Consider the following 19614-nt stretch of genomic DNA (forward strand, 5'->3'; position numbering starts at 1 on the left):
CAATAGGTGATACTCCCTTCACGTCCCTCTGACATTCGCTGTACTCTGAGAGGAATTGGGCTTCAACAATGCTGAGAAGCGCATATCAACGTAGAAATCTTAGCACAAACTTACTTCACCACCTCCATAGGAGGCAAAGTTTGTAAAAATGAATTGTGGGTGTGGTGAGGGGTGTGTTTATAGGCATTTTGAGGTTTGGGAAACTTTGCCCCTCCTGGTAGGATTGTATATCCCATATGTCACTAGCTCATGGACTCTTGCCAATTACATGAAATAAATTGCATGCTCTATCTGAATCATGAAAGAAAAAAATTTGGTTTAGTATCCCTTTAATATAGCCGGTATACTTCTGACTTCCATGCTAACTAACATTTGTTAGTCGATGATTGTACCAAAAGATGAATAAGCCTCAAACTCATTTGAGTACCATAATGTAGAATTATAAAATCAGGAGTGCAGAACAAAAATAGAGATACGAGTAAGCAAATAAACATATTAGTTTGAAAACTAAAATATGCACAAGGCATAAGAACAGTAATAAAAATGCTGACATTGTTGACAAGAGTCTTAGAAGAAATTATTTCAGAGCTTTTGAAAAGAACTAATGGATTCCGCACTACATTATTAATGGAATGCTGATTAAAATTTCTGTAGGAAAAGTCAGCTGTACCTCAGCACTTCAAGTTTTTTTAAGAATAAAATGTTCAGGGGGAAAAAAATATTTTAATTGGTACAGCAGATCTTAAGATAAAAAATTATGTCAGTCATCTATACAAAGGAGAACAGGGCTCATCGCAAAAGTACAGATGTCTTAAAAGGATAGTAACTAAAAATGGTAAGAATAAAAAAATTATGCAAAAAAGATTTTAAACTGCTGCTAAGTATATTTTGAAAAAATTAATTAATTGAAAGGGATGTTACATTTTGTAGATATGCACAGCATACATGGTGGATACAAATACATGATTTAAAAAAATAATAATAATGATATCTATTATAATTAAAATTGGGATTCAGATAAGGGCTCGACAAACCCAAACAGGGATCTTGGTGCAGCTAAACCCTTGATTTCAAATACAAATCCAACTTTTATTGGGTTATTATACAACGTGTGTGTGTGTGATATATATGCAGATGCATAGTTATCTTTGAACATACATGTGTGTGTATTTTCTATGAATATACATGTGTGTGTGTGTATGTAGCTTGCCATTCCACATCCCTTTAATGTGTTTTCAATTCCCTGGTATTAACCTACTCCTGTGCATTTTTTACCCCGGTTGCCAATCAACCTCCCTTTAATGTGTTTTCAATTTCCTTATATGCATCTACTCCTCTGCATTTGTTACCCTGGTTGCCATTCCACGTCCCTTTAATGTGTTTTCAATTCCCTGGTATGCATCTACTCCTCTGCATTTGTTACCTTGGTTGCCATTCCACGTCCCTTTAATGTGTTTTCAATTCCCTGGTATGCATCTACTCCTCGGCATTTGTTACCTTGGTTGCCATTCCATGTCCCTTTAATGTGTTTTCAATTCCCTGGTATGTATATCTACTAAAATCTGAATTTAAAGGGACAGTATACACTCATTTTCATATAACTGCATGTAATAGACACTACTATAAAGAATAAGATGCACAGATACTGATATAAAAATCCAGTATAAAACTGTTTAAAAACTTACTTAGAAGCTGTCAGTTTGGCTCTGTTGAAAAGATAGCTGGAAAGCCCACTACAAGTGGCAAATAAGACACTCTCCCCCTCCCCCTTCTTTTACATATGAAAAGACCCTTTACACAAACAGGAGCAAGCTGGAGAAGGTAGCTGACAGTATTCACATAAAACTTTGGGGCTTGGTTAGGAGTCTGAAAATCAGAGCAATGTTATTTAAAAATAAGCAAACTATACATTTATTTAAAAAAAAAACTTTATGGGCTATATAAATAGATCATCTACAAAACATTTATGCAAAGAAAAAATGAGTGTATAATGTCCCTTTAAGACTTTTCTGTATATTTTTTTATCAGCTCCTTTGTACAATTTATGTGTGCATCCCCCAGCCATTTGCTCCCCCCTCATCTAATTTACAAGTAACTCCAGTCTTGCTACCTAGTCTACTTGTAACACAGCTGCCTTGAATAAAATCATTCCAACTCTGATTTCACTGCTATATACAGCTGAGCATAGGCTATCTGCGCCTTGGCTATGTGGGCCCTGTGCTTCTAAGTGGCCTCTGTTACAAGTGGCAGAGTTAAGAACTGGAGGGGGAAACTGCAAAGTTAAACCAAATAATTGTGTTATTAAAATTTTGGTTATGTAAAAGTATAGACTGGATTCTAGAGCTTATCACAAATTATTTGTGCCACACCTGATTTATTTAACAGTGGATTTGCATGGTGCATGCGAGCAGGAGTTATATAGAACAGTGGCTGTACCATTATTATTTGATCTTTCCCAAAATAGGATATTTAGGTGTTTGTGTGTTCCTTTGTAAATTTATGGTTAGTGATTTTATTTGTAAATATGCAACTGGAGTTTATTGAACATCTGCAGTGATTGCATCATTAGTATGATCTAATAGTATTGTGCATGGTAGAATTTGCAGAAACCAGAGTATAGATGGTTGTTATAGAATTTTAATTATTTGTAGTGTTTTGCGAGTGCTGTGTTTCAGTGAATGTCAGTATGTGTTGAATTTCAGGTTAATTGTGGTTGTTTAAAGTTTGTGTCGGCTGTTAATGTTTTGTTTTGTGAAATAAACAATTGGCTTTAAATGTTTTCTAAGAGATTGTTATGTTTTTCTCTTTTGTGACTGTGTGTGGAAGCGTGCTGTATGAATGGCATATTGAATAGTGAGGTATATTTGATTTTGCTTGCTATTGAGAATAGTATTCTGCATGCATGAGTGGAGTGCATAATTTGTCTTTTAGTTTCGTGTTATATTGTGTTTGCGTGCCACATGGGATGTTTCACGCAAACAAGGGGGAAATATTGATGAGTATCTTTGTGTGATTTGGGTGATTATTATTTTAAGTAAGAAAGTGAACCTAAAATGTTTTTATTTTTCTATTTGGTTCTTAACACAATATTTGTATTTGCAGGATGAGATCATGCAGCTGTATCCAGAGATTAAAGACACTAACTGAATTATTTTTGAGTTTTTCATATTTAGGTAAAATCTGTACAGATAAAAAACCTTACTAAATATACACCTGCACAATGCTCTCTATGTCTTTTCTGCTCTGTCTGCCATTTTCCTAAAACTCACTGCATGCCCGTTAAACAACAATAATCCCCACACTTTCCTTATCTCTCCCTTCCTTCTCTCATCCCTTATGCTGTCCTCTCATGAACTACTCTATCTCCTTAGAAATACTTCCCCATCTAACTCTCCTGTGTCTAGTCATACGCGCTCCTACAAGTCTCACTCTCAACTTCTGTCACTTACACTCCTACTACTGCTTGCTGCTGGTGACATCTCTCCTAACCCTGGCCCTGCAGCTATCGCCACACTTTTACACTCTCGCTCAGTCTCTCACAATACAAACTCCAGGTCACGCAATCCTAACAATCTCATCTCCATTAATCAACAGCACTTATGCCCTCTCTTTTCTTGTGCCCTCTGGAATGCTCGCTCTGTCTGTAACAAACTTGTTTGTTTGTAAAGCTTTCAATCTTCTAGCAATTACTGAAACCTGGCTATCTTCTGCTGACACTGCTTCCATTGCTGCTCTCACACACAGTGGTCTCCATTTTAGCCACACACCTAGGCCAGGTGAGAGACATGGTAGCAGTGTTGGAATCTTACTCTCACCCTCCTGCTCCTATCAGCACCTGCATCCTCATCCATCTCTCTCCTTCTCCTACATTCGCCTGTTCTCCCCCCTCTCCCTCAGAGTGGCAGTTATCTATCGCCCCCTGGACCAACCTCCCAATTCCTTAACAACTTTGCTGCCTGGCTTTCTCACTTTCTCTCTACAAATACACCTGCTCTAATCCTAGGGGACTTCAACATCCCCATTGGTAACCCATCTGCCCCTGCTGCCTCTAAACTTCTCTCATTCACAAACTCCTTTGGTCTTTAACAATCCACCCTATTTCCTACTCACCGCAACGGACATTTGTTCAATCTGGTATTCTCCTACCTCTGCTCCCTTTCTGATGTCACCTGTTGCCCATTTCCCATCTCAGACCACCATCTACTCACCTATAATCTCAATGTACATGCTATACCTATTTCTCCCCCTTGTCCCCGCTTCTGTAGAAATCTGCACACTGTAGATTCTCTCCAACTTTATTCAAAAAGCCTCCCTCATTCTTCCACGGTATCCTGCCCTGACCTTGCTACAAACCACTATAACAATACTCTCTCCTCTGCACTCGACACCCTTGCTCCTCCACAAATACGCAAAACCCCACGTTGTCAGCTCCAGCCCTGGCACTCTCAGCAAACACGCTACCTACAAAAATGCTCCTGTGCTACTGAACGTGCCTGGAGGAAATCCCGTCCTGAACCCGACTTCCTCCACTATAAGTTTATTCTTTATTCTTACTCCTCTGCCCTTTATTTAGCCAAGCAAAACTACTTCTCTTTTTTTATATCTTTTCACTCCTCAAACCCTAAACGTCTCTTCTCCATTTTCAACACTCTCCTCTATACACCTGCACCACCCCCTTCATCTGCCTTTAGTGCTCAAGACTTGGCAGACTCCTTTTTCAACAAAACACTTACCATCTGAAGTAACATACCACCACAAGACTGCAACCTTCCATCTCCGCACCCGGTCACCCCCTCCACCACTCTCAGTACCATACCCCCAACCACTGAGAATGAAGTGAATTCCCTAATGTCTTCCTCACACCTCACTACCTGCCCACTTGACCCCATCCCTTCACATCTAATACCTTCTCTGTCTTCTACCCTCACTTCAGCTCTCACTCACATATTTAACCAATCCATTACAACTGGTTAATTTAAATCTTCCTTCAAACATGCAAAGGTCACTCCCATCCTCAAAAAACCCTCCCTCGACCCAAATTCTCCTGCACACTACCGCCCCATATCACTGCTTCCGCTAGCTTCAAAAGTCCTTGAAAAACTAGTTTTCGATTGCCTAACCCACTTCCTGTCCTCCAACTCACTGCTTGACCCCCTGCAATCTGGCTTCCGTCCCAAACATTCAACTGAGACTGCCCTCACCAAGGTTACTAATGATCTTCATTCTGCTAAAAACAATGGCCACTACTCTATACGTATCTTACTTGACCTGTCTGCTGCCTTTAATACTGTTGACCATCCCCTTCTCCTACGGACTCTCAGCTCCCTTGGGCTCTTTGACATCGCCCTCTCCTGGATCCACTCTTATCTCTATAATAGGTCTTTTTCTGTCTCATTTGCTGGCGGCGACTCCTCTTCAATGCCTCTGTCTGTTGGAGTACCTCAAGGCTCTGTTCTAGGCCCTCTACTCTTCTCTATCTATACTTCCTTACTGAGTAAACTTATCAGTAGCTATGGCTTCAACTATCACCTCTATGCTGATGATAATCATATTTACCTACCCACCCCTGCACTCTCTCCTTCTGTCCTTTCCCATATCAGCGACTGCTTAGCTAGCATTTCTTCCTAGATGGCCTCTCACCGCCTAAAAATCAACATGTCCAAGACTGAGCTTCTTCTCTAATCCGCCCAATCTAATTCTACTCCAGTTTCTAACTTTACTATCACTGTTGGCGACACCACTATCTCCCCATCAAGTCCGATGCCTAGAAGTTACACTCGACTCCAATCTGCTCTTCATACCAAATATCCAATTGCTCTCTTCATCCTGTCGCAACCACCTACGCAATATCTCCATGATTCGTCCTTTTCTGAGTGCTGAAACTACTAAACAGCTACTCCATTCCCTAGTAATTTCCCGACATGACTACTGTAATAACCTACAAACTGGCCTCCCTGTCTCCCACCTCTCCCCTCTTAAATCTATCCTAAATGCCTCTGCTAGGCTAATCCACCTCTCCCGACACTCTGTATCTGTTGCACCCCATTCACAGCAGAATTAAATTCAAAATTTTCACTCTGACCTACAAAGCCCTTACCTGTCGTTCATCAACAAATATACTCCAGCCCCTCCCCTAAGATTTAATAACCTACTAACTGGCCTCCCTCTCTCCCGCCTCTCCCCTCTTCAATCCATTCTAAATGCCTCTGCTAAGCTAATCCACCTCTTCCGACGCTCTGTATCTGCTGCACACCTCTGTGAGTCCCTTCACTGGCTCCCCATTCACAGCAGAATTAAATTCAAAATTCTCACCCTGACCTACAAAGCCCTTACCAACGCAGCCCCCCCACCTGTCCTTCCTCATCAACAAATATACTCCAGCCCGCCCCCTAAGATCCAACAATGACCTACTCCTTGCATCTTCTACCATCACCTCCTCCCATGCTAGACTACAGGACTTCTCTCGTGTGGCACCAACCCTCTGGAACGCACTTCTTAGAGCTGTCAGACTTTCCCCCAACCTCTCCTCCTTTAAACGCCCCCTAAAGACCTTCTTTTTCAGAGAAGTCTATCACCAAATCAGTAACTAATGAATTCCACTTGCGTAATAGTTGCCCTCATCTGACTCCACACTAACCTCATTCCCACCTTTGCAGTCCCCACCTCCTGTTTCTCCCCCTCCTACCCATCTAGATTGTAAGGGCCCCCAATTCCCCCTGTGTTTGTTACATTTTATTTGGTGTCTCATATTGTACTGTCCTTTTATCTTTGTTACCCATGGACGGCGCTGCAGCATCTGTTGGGGCTTTATACATAAAGAGGAGGAAGAACAAACAATCAATCTCTCTCTCCTCTCTCTCTCCTATATATGTATATATACACACACACAAATACAGCTCCTAAATTTATCCTCTGGCTCCTAGATCTTGAACAAATTTGTCGAGCCCTGATTTAAATCAAATCACCCTGATAGCATATATCAACAATTAAAATTTCTACCATGACAATAAAGATATGTGTTACACTCATAGATCTTTCATGGATAATATCATGACACCTATTACATAAGCAATGTAGAATATCTTGAGATGGGCACAATAAACATAGGGAAAGTAGAAAAGTTTGAGATAAATAAGAGAGAACAGGATAAAGGAGCAGGGTAGAAAAAAAACAGAGATTTAGACTAAACAACCAAAGAAATATGGAGGGGAAGAAATAATGAAATAATAAGGATTGGGAATGATTCTTTTTTCCTCAATACCAAGGGAAATATTAACAAGTTGACCAAGTAATGGTGTTTAAATTTGACTTGTAAAATTTGGATGGATGGGTGGGGGACATGGGATGCCGTGAATTTGGGGGAAAATGGAGAAGTACCATAAATAGTTAGACTTCTGAAGTAATAATGTACTATACTTTTAATTAAGCACATAGATAAAATTATAAGAGAAAAAATTATATAAAAGATTTTTTGGGGAAAGAGCTAGGAAGGGCCTAGCCTATTACACTAGCTAAATATATACTGCTGTGTGCCATCTGTAGAAAGAAAACAGATGATAGAAAAACACATCTAATTTATACAGCTTCCTGGCTGTTTGTTATATTAAAAACAACACCCACTGCAGCAACCATTTTGTATTTTAGTGATATATGTAAAAAACATATACTGCAAAGTAAGCTCATAAATGGGAAGAGAAATCTGGTCATCAAACAGTTGGATTTCTCCACTAAAATCTGTCATTTCTACCAACAACAAAACAAAAACAAAAAAATGTAAAGGGATTATGAAGAGACTTCACCAACACACACACACAAAACAGGACCAGTCCAGAGATATTGATCACATATTTACCTGATCTATAGCGTTCATCTCTGGCACCTCCAGATCTGGCCCTGTGGTACTTAGAGGAGGACTGTGCTGGAGCTGCTGGCGATGCAGTTTGGTTTCGATGATCCTTCTGTAGTGCTGGGTCAACACCTGTAAAACAAGAACATGTTTAATATACAAAACTGTCAACAGAAACAAATTTAAAATGGTCACATCATCACTGCAAATGAATCCGGAGCAAAGGTTATATATCCGATAATTGTACTATTGCAAAATACACAAATTCAATGTGTGTGTATATATATATATATATATATATATATATATATATATATATATATAAAAGTATAAAATATGATGAAAAAATGGAAAGAAAAAAAAAACACACTTTTTCAAACTTTGACCCCCAAAATCTGTTACACATCTACAACCACCAAAAAACACCCATGCTAAATAGTTTCTAAATTTTGTCCTGAGTTTAGAAATACCCAAGTTATAGGGCAATAAGTACAAGTAGCACTTTGCTATTTCCAAACCACTTTTTTTTTTCAAACTTAGCGATAGTTACATTGGAACACTGATATCTGTGAGGAATCCCTGAATAACCCTTCACATGTATATATATATATTTTTTTTAGAAGACAACCCAAAGCATAGGCCCATTTTGGTATATTTCATGCCACCATTTCAATGCCAAATGCGATCAAATAAAAAAAATTGTTCACTTTTCCACAATTTTTTTTCCACAAACTTTAGGTTTCTCACTGAAATTATTTACAAACTGCTTGTGCAATTATGGCACAGATGGTTGTAAATGTTTCTCTGGGATCCCCTTTGTTCTTCTCTGGGATCCCCTTTATTCAGAAATAGCAGACATATATGACTTTGGCGTTGCTTTTTGGTAATTAGAAGGCCGCTAAATGCCACTGCGCAACACGTGTATTATGCCCAGCAGTGAAGGGATTAATTAGGAAGCATGTAGGGAGCTTGTAGGGTTAATTTTAGCTTTAGTGTAGAGATCAGCCTCCCACCTGACACATCCCCCCCCTGATCCCTCCCAAACAGCTCTCTTCCCTCCCCCACCCCACAATTGTCCCCGCCCTCTTAAGTACTGGCAGAAAGTCTGCCAGTACTAAAATAAAGTTTTGTTTTTTCTTTAAAACCCAACATATTCTGCTGTGTAGGATCCCCCCTTAGCCCCCAACCTCCCTGATCCCCACCAAACAGCTCTCTAACCCTCCCCCTCTACCTTATTGTGCGCCATCTTGAGTACTGGCAGCTGTCTGCCAGTACCCAGTTTGTCATAAAAAGTTTTTTTTTTTTTTTTTTAAATGGTTTTCTGTAGAGTAGCTGCCCTCCCCCTCAATAGCCAACCCCCCACCCCCTCCCAGATCCCTAAGATAAACCCCTCATCTTTCCAACCTTATCCTCAGCAAAATCAAATTGTGCCATAGTGTAGCGTTCCCATCCGCGCCCGCTCACGTCCTTGCGCCCGCCCCCCGTGCGCCCTGCGACGAACTTCCCCCATCGATGTGGCTCTCACTGCATTGGATGGCTAAAACATGTTATTGCTGGATGCCTCAATATCGAGACATCACTGTAATAACATGAAAGCTGCTGGAAGCGATCAGAATCGCTTCCACCGCTTGAAAACACCAATGTACAGGGTGCGTGCTTGGTCGTTAACGACCGTTTTTTGGAGGACGTACCCTGTACGTCATCGGTCGTTACGGGGTTAAAAGGGAATGAACATGTTCAAATTTAGAGAAAAAAAATAGGAAATTTCAGGTTTAACTTCAGATGAAGAATCCTCTTCCCCAGAGGAAACTTCACCGTCTGAAGAAAAACCAGTATCCCTGGTCTCTGGGCATATAGCACGTGTAGAAAGTAAAATATGAACAGATCTTTGACACTTATTTGAAGGCGGGAAAGCAACCAACGCTTCAGAAACTCCAGCCTTGATAAAATGTTTCATGTCAGGAGGCACTACCTCAGCATTAACCTGTAATTAACAAAGAATAGGCGCATTAGTAGCCAAAGAAACAGCATTAGATTGCTCTGATTGCATTAACAAATCTAAACATGAGCCACATAAATAAGCTGAAAAAGGCACCTTAGCTTTCTTACAATAAGCACACCTAATAATGGTAAAAAGGCATTCAGTAAACTCAGTTTCTTGGGTAGATTTAGGGACAGAATCCTGCTGCTCTATTATAGTATGTGGCAAAGCAATGCAATAAACACTATTAAACCCCTTAAAAAAACTCTTGAGGAATGGAAACCATTTACCCCCTCCTAAGCAGTTTTAACAGGGGCAATGCGTGCTAAGCCAAGCTCATAAAAAAAAAAAAAAAAAAAAAAAAAAAAAAAACAGGAGAAAAAAAAAACATTAACTCAGAACGCGTGCCAGACAACTGACAACTAAATAGAGGACAGTGCTGGCCAAAAACCCGACGTGCGCATAGCCAAGCAAATGTACGCTAACTCGACGTGTGTAAACCATCGCTCGGGAAGACTAAAGGAACCTGCACTAACCCGATAGGCAAAGCACCCACGCAAAAAAACTAGAGAGACTAAAGGGACGTGTGCTAACCCTATTGGTGTAAACCCGGCATGCGATATCTTGACGTGCGAAAAACTAAAAGCGTCAAAAAAGGTGCTGTGTGCAAAAGCAAGGGAGTAGTGAAAAGTATCTGTCCCAGGGCAATATATAAATAACATATGTAGATAAACTTTTTATAATAAAAAAAGAGTGCCCATAACATAGCTATACGAGTGCCTAAATGTTAAAATATAAAAAGATACGTACCAATAGACACTCATCCACTAGCAATCAAGTAGAGGACAGCCAAACCAGTACTCAAACATATCAGCAGATAGAATAGGAGTATATTGTAGATCCATAAAGGGAGGCAGAAGACACATCGCTGCGACCGATTATAGAGGGTTTATGAAAAAATTACCACAAGGTAAAATAAAGAATCAGAAACCATAACCCAAATACATCCCTCTGACAAGCACTGTACTCTGAGGGGAAACCGGGCCTCAAATATAGACTGAAAATCGCTTTCTCTGAAGAATCATATGCACATCTTCATTCTTTAACTACCTCCAGTGGAGGCAAAGTAAAGACTAAGTTATGTGGGAGGGGTTTTATAGAGCTTTTGGAGTTTAGAGAAAAGTAATCCCTAAGAGTAAGATCATGGACTCTCACCACCTGTATAAAAGAAATAGATAATTTTATATAGACTTCTAACAAACTAACAATTGCAATCAACATTTTTTTTAAATAAAACCAGAAACAATTTAAACATAAGACATTTGCACAACGTATTTGCAAATCCTTACGCAAACGAAGACATTTCCTCTGCCTATTATTCTAGCTTATTATATGTACATATCTGAAGCTGCTGCATTATGTTATTTTCTGCTTGTTTAACCACAAATGAACCCCTAGGTTCCTAATAGCTTTGTTAGAAGAGAACATGACAACACAACTATCAACATATTTATACCCCTCTACTTCTCATACTTAGGTATTTTTTTATATATATTCACGTTTACTCGCTCACCTTTTGCTGCCATATTAAGGTTTATTCCTTCTCTAGTCAAGAGTTTTCCTTCCCTCAGCAGCACGACACACAAGAAAACTCATTGTTTTGAGGAAGTCTCTTTCTTTATCACATTTACTCCATACACAGAGTGAACTTCCTTCCGTATGAAGCATTCTCTGTCAATTAACGCTCTAGCGCAAATGAACCCCTTTCCTAGATGCCTCCTCAAGCAGCGCTTGCTAATAACAGTGTATGTCGGTATTTTACAAAATCTGTACTATAAACAAGACAGAAAGATAATACACAATCACAACAAAATGCTTAAAGCGACACTCAAGGCAAAATAAACTTTTTATATTTACACTTTTTGGGTAACAAGATTCTACTAAGCATGTTTACAAGCTCACAGAGTATAATTATACTAGTCTGTGATTGGCTGATGTCTGTCACATGATACGGGGGGCAGGAAATGGGAGAAAACATAAAGGTCAGAAAAAAATGTACTGCTTATTTGAAATTCAGAGTAGGTGTTAAAACATTGTCTTTTTATTATGCACTTGTTAATTATGCAATGCTACTGCATTGAGTGGTCTTATAAATAAAAAAATAAAAAAACAAAGGTGAACAACTAGATATTTCATGTCAGGGTTCTCTGGATAATGTTGAAGTTACTCACTCTTTGTCTAGACACATCAGCTGCAACATACTAAAGGAACTACAAACATATCTCTGTGTTTTGCAGGTTGTCTTGTTCATAGAGAAACCGTCTGGCACTGTGCCTCAGTTCTCCATTCTATAGTTTGTTTATATGCTCATAAAGATTTTGCTAACGGAAATGCAGCATAGTTGCAATGATGCAGTATTAATGGTGTACCCCATCTTAAATACAGACAACCATGTGGTTATGAGATGATGAAGTTACACACATGGATATTTTTAATGCCAAACCCCTTTAGTTAAATACTGTTTTTTAAAGGGGATATTACATTTCTATAGTTTGCTGAGGCACTAGTGTGAATGACCTGCTACAAAGCAGCAGTAATTATTGTGTGCTTAGTACTGATTTTTCAGCTGACACCAGTTACAGTAGCATACTGGAGCTGTACAGCCCTGGCATACTACTTGGATTTAACTCCCATTATGTTTAATTTAATGATGAACACTTTCTGTTGCACCCAGAGGCTATACTACTACACAGCACACACAACTGAAATGACACAGATACTAATTAAACCTTCTATAAATGTATAACATAGTATGACATTCATACAGCACAAAACATTTTTCTTAAGGCGCATCACCCTGTTATTAGACAGCAAACCAGGACTATATTATCTAACTGGCACGGCATCTTACTACCTAGCACAAACATTGTACCAAAATAGTTTGCTGTAGACTCCACACAATGAAAATGTTCCTTATACAAAGCACATGATCCTACGCCAGTGATGGTTAACCTTGCACCCCTGCTGTTTCCCATGATGCTCAGAGTGCCTAAGCATCATATCTGGGGTGCAAAGTTCATCACTATCCTACACTAACAGAGTACCTAAATCAAACTGAACATGAACTAATATAAAAACAGTGCTTGACAAATATGTTCAAAATCTTCTTTCCATAATAAACTTTTTTATTATTATTATTTATTTTTATTAGATTCACATTCTGCTGCATTTGTTCCAGGTAGTGACCTATCTGGCCAGAACGACAAGAGATAGAGCACCAGGATGCTGCCAGTGAACTCAGTGAGTGGCAGGCTCAGGTGGTTTAGATCTGGCACTAGCTGTAGGTCTGGAATTGCAGTGACCTCAATGTTGTTGAAGTCGGATGAGCATGAAAAAACATAAATTATGCTTACCTGATCATTTCCTTTTCTTCAGATGGAAAGAGTCCACAGCTGCATTCATTACTTTTGGGAAACAACCTGGCCACCAGGAGGAGGCAAAGACAACCCAGCCAAAGGCTTAAATACTCCTCCCACTCCCCTCATCCCCCAATCATTCTGCCGAGGAACAAGGAACAGTAGAAGAAATATCAGGGTGAAAGGTGCCAGAAGAATAAAATAAGGACGCCCCACATAAAACTACGGGTGTGGAGCTGTGGACTCTTTCCATCAGAAGAAAAGGAAATTATCAGGTAAGCATAATTTATGTTTTTCTTCTTAAATGGAAAGAGTCCACAGCTGCATTCATTACTTTTGGGAAAACAATACCCAAGCTACAGTGGACACTGAATGCCAAGACGGGAGGGTACAATAGGCAGCCCATACTGAAGGCACCAAGCCTGAACCTCTACACGACAAAAAAAAAAAGAGAACATTTTAAGAGGAAAAGCCCCAATGACACTGACTCGCAGTCAGTCCAGAAACCAAACTAGAGACCGCAAACAGACTCGACTGAGCCAACAGTCCTCCAGGAGAAACCGTTGCTCAACAAACCATCCTCCACCACTCATTTCCACAAATGAAGGAGACACCAGCTGAAACCCCCAAGGGAACAAGGCAAAGGAGAACCGAGGAAACCGAAAGGTCCCCTAATACAAAAAAGAACACCTCCATGAGTGAGCCCAGCTCACAGAGACCCGAAGGGGACCAACAGGGAAAGGAGGCCACGCCTATACCAAGCGAAACCCGGGATAAGACCAGGCACAGAGACAGAACAGACGTCTCTCCAACATCCTGCAAGCACGGATTGCAACTGAAGAGGCAAAGTCCTCCCAGTGTCAAGAATACCAAGGCATTCGACCATGAAAAAGTGTGTAATACACCCAGGCGAAAAACCTTAAGTTTGAGAACACAGAGTCTATAACAAGACGACACAGAGGATACTTGCGAGAAAGAAGCAGTCAAGTAAGAAACAGACCGCAAAAGCAGCCCCCAGACAGAGGGCACGTTCCAGGCAACCTAAGTCGCCGGACCTACACACAGGTCCCTAAAAAAAGGGGAACACAAAACATCAATCGAGGCCCCCAGAGAAGGAGAGTATACCCTCAGAACCCGAAGGAAGAGTAAACTCTCTTCTGAACTCAATGGAGCCAGTTGAAAGGAAAATATATACCCGAGCAGACTAAGCTAACAGGATAGGCTCAACAAAGTTCACACATCCAGGAGGCTGCGGTGGAACGCAGCTCTATAGACCGCTCGGCCATTCTGACCTGCAGACCCACAGCCAGTTGGACCAACCCAGCCTCAGGGATCCAAAACAAGGGAACAAAAGAATCCCGAAACAGGTGCAGGAACGAGCGTAAAGATAGCACAGCCAACCCCACAGAGTACAAGTACAAACCGACTCTGAAAACGAACAACAAGGCCATAGACCTAAGGATCTATCAAAATAAAAGCCCAACAAGTCTGCATAGAGCTAGGAAGACCCCAGGGGGAACCAATCCCACCTTTCTGCCTCCCATCCAGGAGAAGCCCCAAGCAAGGACTCCATCTCCATAGTGAGTAGATTATCCCCTAAGGGACTATGACGGAAAGGTAACAACTGCCCTCAAGGCCTGAAGCCACCACCTAATGGGAAGAGAAATTCCCAACACAGAAGTCCTAGAAAGGACCCCCCGACAAATAGCTTGCCAAGCAGAGGCACAGCCAACCCATTTGCCTGCCGAGCAGGGAATCCACAGGAACACTGGCAAACTGACCAGGGGAATACAACCCTAAGACACACCAGAAATTGGACATCCTGCGCCAGCAGCTTGGTATGAACCAACCACCCTTGAGGCTTACCACCAGAGGACATGGGCAACTCTGTGGCAAAGAGTAAAAAATACTCCAAAAACCTGGCCAACCATGACCAGGTTAGGTAGATGGAGCAAGGACATAGCCCAAGTTCCCACTACCGTGGAACATCCTGGCCAGCCCTGAGATCCAAGATTCAAAAACCACCCAAGACTGGGTCAGGAAAGCCAAGCGAAGCAACCGGAAGTCTCAGGGAGAAAAACAGGTCCGGGCACCTAAGAGTTCAGGCAAACCTTAAACTAGAACGAAACACCCCAACCGGCCAAAAAGCCAGACACAAAGGCATGGATGCATATCCAGAGAATCTGGATAGCGAGAAGAACTCGAAAGCTCAGACCAAAGGAAGGAACCACCCCTAACTAAAGTCCAACACTCCAAGGAACAAGGCTAGAAGTCGTAAGAAGATACTTCTCAGAGCCTCAGGACAACCAAGGGATACCTCAAGGTCAAAAAATCCCACTAGCAGGACTAGTCTCCCTAACACCTCCGCACAAGCAGAGAACACAAGGAAAAGAAGATACTAAGCCTACCCAGCTCCGGAAAACCCCGAGCTAAACCAAAGTCCCCTCAGGGAACAACCATCACCCGGAAACACAGATCACTAAAAGAAGATCCACTCACCCGGAGGCAATGGAAGAAGACCCAAAGGCCTCTTAGAACTCAGTCAAGAGTAAGAGCTGCATCTAGATATACTAGAAAACAGCTTACGCGGACACCTGCAAGGTGTCAAAAGCTGCAACAGGTTTCAAACTGCAAACCTTCCGCATGCTAGACAGCTATCCTGAACAAGCTATTGGATCAAGCCCAAAAGGACAATCCAGAGGCCTAAAAAATGAAGGCCAAACCACTCCATAGCGGCAAGGGGCATTAAGCCCTCCCACCCTCCACCACATGGGGGAGGAAACTCTAAGGTCTGATGAAATCAGATGTCAGAGTGATGCCGCAGAAAAACTCCCCTGCCCAGTCATCTATGACTGAAGGCTATAAGGACTGAAACACTCCTTCCCACCTCACGGACCTATAGGTCCTCTCGAATGCTTAGTTGAACATGAAAAACAATGATAACCTGAGCACTCAACGCATCTAACGAACCAGCCGAGCAGAACAGCGCCACGTGTCTAAACAGCCACAAAACCGAACGAACCCGACAAGACCAGCCTGCACCTAGGGTTCCAAAGGGCCAGCGGCGTAAATTCTCCCACGTAGGGAGAAAACAGACATTTTCAACAGAGGACTAACATGTCCAACAACTTCCGAAGAAGTAATAGAGAGTATCAATCCCAGAAGGTTCCCGAAGGAAACAAAAACAAATAAAAGACATCCCGTTGGAAATAAATAAAATATAAGGCAACCCGCAGGACCAGCCAAACGGAGCTTTATCACACAAAACTGGGAAAAATCGCAAACAAATGACAATCAGGAGATTACTTCATCCCCACATGTCTAATGAGGTGCACCATTCAAATTATCACACTAAAATTCCCCGTAGCTGGTAATGATAGGGTCATTCAATAACTGGGTTACCCGCATGTGCAGAAGTATGATTTGGTAGGGAACTCGCCTCTCGGAGGACAGGACCCCCTGAGTCGAATGGCTCAGCAGTCCCTTGATTCCCTGAGCCCGAGGAACCAGGCGCTCAGAAATGGCATACGGAACAAAATTGGTTGACAGGCCCCACCAGATTCATCACCAGACACAGAATCTGAAATCAAAATAGTCTCAGTATCAGAATCCTCTGTAACTGAATCTGAAATTAACAGTCTCAGCATCAGAATCCTCCATAACTGGATAGAGGATAATTAAATATGGATAAAGTAGTGAAAACTAAAACGGCACCGGACACCCCCAATGGCTGGGGCACTCACCACCTCCTATGACCAGACCCCTGCGGACTAGAAAACTTTCTTTGCCACGCGGTCAGAAAGCCAGAAATGGAACAACGGAACATAGCCACGCCCGAACACAAGGTGAACCGTAAAGTCCAAACAAGCACGCCCAACCAAAAGGCTGCGTCACTTCCAAAGGCCTCAATGTTCCAACCAAGAGCCCAGTAAATATCGCACATAAGCAGGTTGAATCACAAAACAAACATGATTATAAACCCCCCTCCTGTTCAATAACCCCCCTCAGGAGATATTAACCCTCGATTCCAAGATACTAAAAGAGACTCACTAAGACCCTTATGTATAGTTATACCCGCAAGGTGGTAGCCTCTTGGGAAACATTCACATTACAAAACATTGCAAATATAGTAAAATTAAATGATCTTACCGGAATCTACGCCGTGGGACAAGAACACAGCACTTCAAGTGTGACGAATAGTAGCATTGTCTCCGCCATGTACTTGAGAGAAGAAAGCAGGCAGCGAAGCGAAGTTAGACAACGCCGAATGCTTGAGGAGCTGTTAATATGAGTCGGAATGGTTTTGCAGAAAGAAACTCGCATCTCCGGACTCTAGTTCTCATCCAAGCTCTCACTGAGAGACTGACAGGACTACTTAAAATTCCTGTCCCATGCAGAAGAGTACTACCCTCCATAAGAGACAAAAACAAAAATTAAAAAATTCTGACACTTCTCTGCCCACCTCCTGGGACGAAAGGCATAGAATAACTGGGGGATGAGGGAAGTGGGAGGAGTATTTAAGCCTTTGGCTGGGTTGTCTTTGCCTCTGCCTGGTGGCCAGGTTCTTATTTCCCAAAAGTAATGAATGCAGCTGTGGACTCTTTCCATTTAAGAAGAAAAAAGCATCTCTGGGTAGTATCCTGGATAATAAGCTCTCGCCTTACTGTGCTAAACAACCACTGCCCATGTGATTAAATCTGCTAGCAGCTACGATGGGTGATCAACAGAAAAATAACCAATAACAGTTTCTTATCAACACTGCATAGAACACATAAAATGTATATATTTACGCTCATGATGTCCCAATCAACACCAACAATTACCTCTGTGCTAGTCCTGGGCACCACAAAAACATAATTTATGTAAGAACTTACCTGATAAATTAATTTCTTTCATATTAGCAAGAGTCCATGAGCTAGTGACGTATGGGATATACATTCCTACCAGGAGGGGCAAAGTTTCCCAAACCTCAAAATGCCTATAAATACACCCCTCACCACACCCACAAATCAGTTTAAAGAATAGCCAAGAAGTGGGGTGATAAGAAAAAAGTGCGCAGCATAAATATAAGGAATTGGAATAATTGTGCTTTATACAAAAAAATCATAACCACCATAAAAAGGGTGGGCCTCATGGACTCTTGCTAATATGAAAGAAATGAATTTATCAGGTAAGTTCTTACATAAATTATGTTTTCTTTCATGTAATTAGCAAGAGTCCATGAGCTAGTGACGTATGGGATAATGACTACCCAAGATGTGGATCTTCCACGCAAGAGTCACTAGAGAGGGAGGGATAAAATAAAGACAGCCAATTACGCTGAAAATAATCCACACCCAAACAAAGTTTAAAACTTATAATGAAAAAAACTGAAATTATAAGCAGAAGAATCAAACTGAAACAGCTTCCTGAAGTACTTTTCTACCAAAAACAGCTTCAGAAGAAGAAAACACATCAAAATGGTATAATTTAGTAAAAGTATGCAAAGAAGACCAAGTTGCTGCTTTGCAAATCTGAACAACCGAAGCTTGATTCCTAAACGCCCAGGAAATAGAAACTGACCTAGTAGAATGAGCTGTAATCCTTTGAGGCAGAGTTTTACCCGACTCGACATAAGCATGATGAATTAAAGATTTCAACCAAGATGCCAAAGAAATGGCAGAAGCCTTCTGACCTTTCCTAGAACCGGAAAAGATAACAAATAGACTAGAAGTCTTTCGGAAATTCTTAGTAGCTTCAACATAATATTTCAAAGCTCTAACTACATCCAAAGAAAGCAATGATTTCTCCTTAGAATTCTTAGGATTAGGACATAATGAAGGAACCACAATTTCTCTACTAATGTTGTTAGAATACACAACCTTAGGTAAAAATTTAAAAGAAGTTCGCAACACCGCCTTATCCTGATGAAAAATCAGAAAAGGAGACTCACAAGAAAGAGCAGATAATTCAGAAACTCTTCTGGCAGAAGAGATGGCCAAAAGGAACAAAACTTTTCAAGAAAGTAATTTAATGTCCAAAGAATGCATAGGTTCAAACGGAGGTGCTTGAAGAGCCCCCAGAACCAAATTCAAACTCCAAGGAGGAGAAATTGACTTAATGACAGGTTTTATACGAACCAAAGCTTGTACAAAACAATGAATATCAGGAAGATTAACAATCTTTCTGTGAAAAAGAACAGAAAGAGCAGAGATTTGTCTTTTCAAGGAACTTGCAGACAAACCTTATCCAAACCATCCTGAAGAAACTGTAAAATTCTCGGAATTCTAAAAGAATGCCAGGAAAAATGATGAGAAAGACACCAAGAAATATAAGTCTTCCAGACTCTATAATATATCTCCCTAGATACGGATTTACGAGCCTGTAACATA

General features: G+C 41.1%; 1 protein-coding gene across 1 annotated transcript in view; it reads right to left on the bottom strand.

The window, feature by feature from the left end:
• Positions 1-19614, bottom strand: part of DIP2B (disco interacting protein 2 homolog B) — a 624447-nt gene that overhangs the window by 292946 nt on the left and 311887 nt on the right. Inside the window, 1 exon segment of the mRNA XM_053708237.1 lies at positions 7853-7978. Coding sequence (XP_053564212.1) covers positions 7853-7978 — 126 coding nt within the window.

The sequence above is a fragment of the Bombina bombina genome, chromosome 3 (genome assembly GCF_027579735.1).
Source record: "Bombina bombina isolate aBomBom1 chromosome 3, aBomBom1.pri, whole genome shotgun sequence".
In the NCBI taxonomy this organism is placed as follows: Eukaryota; Metazoa; Chordata; class Amphibia; order Anura; family Bombinatoridae; genus Bombina; species Bombina bombina.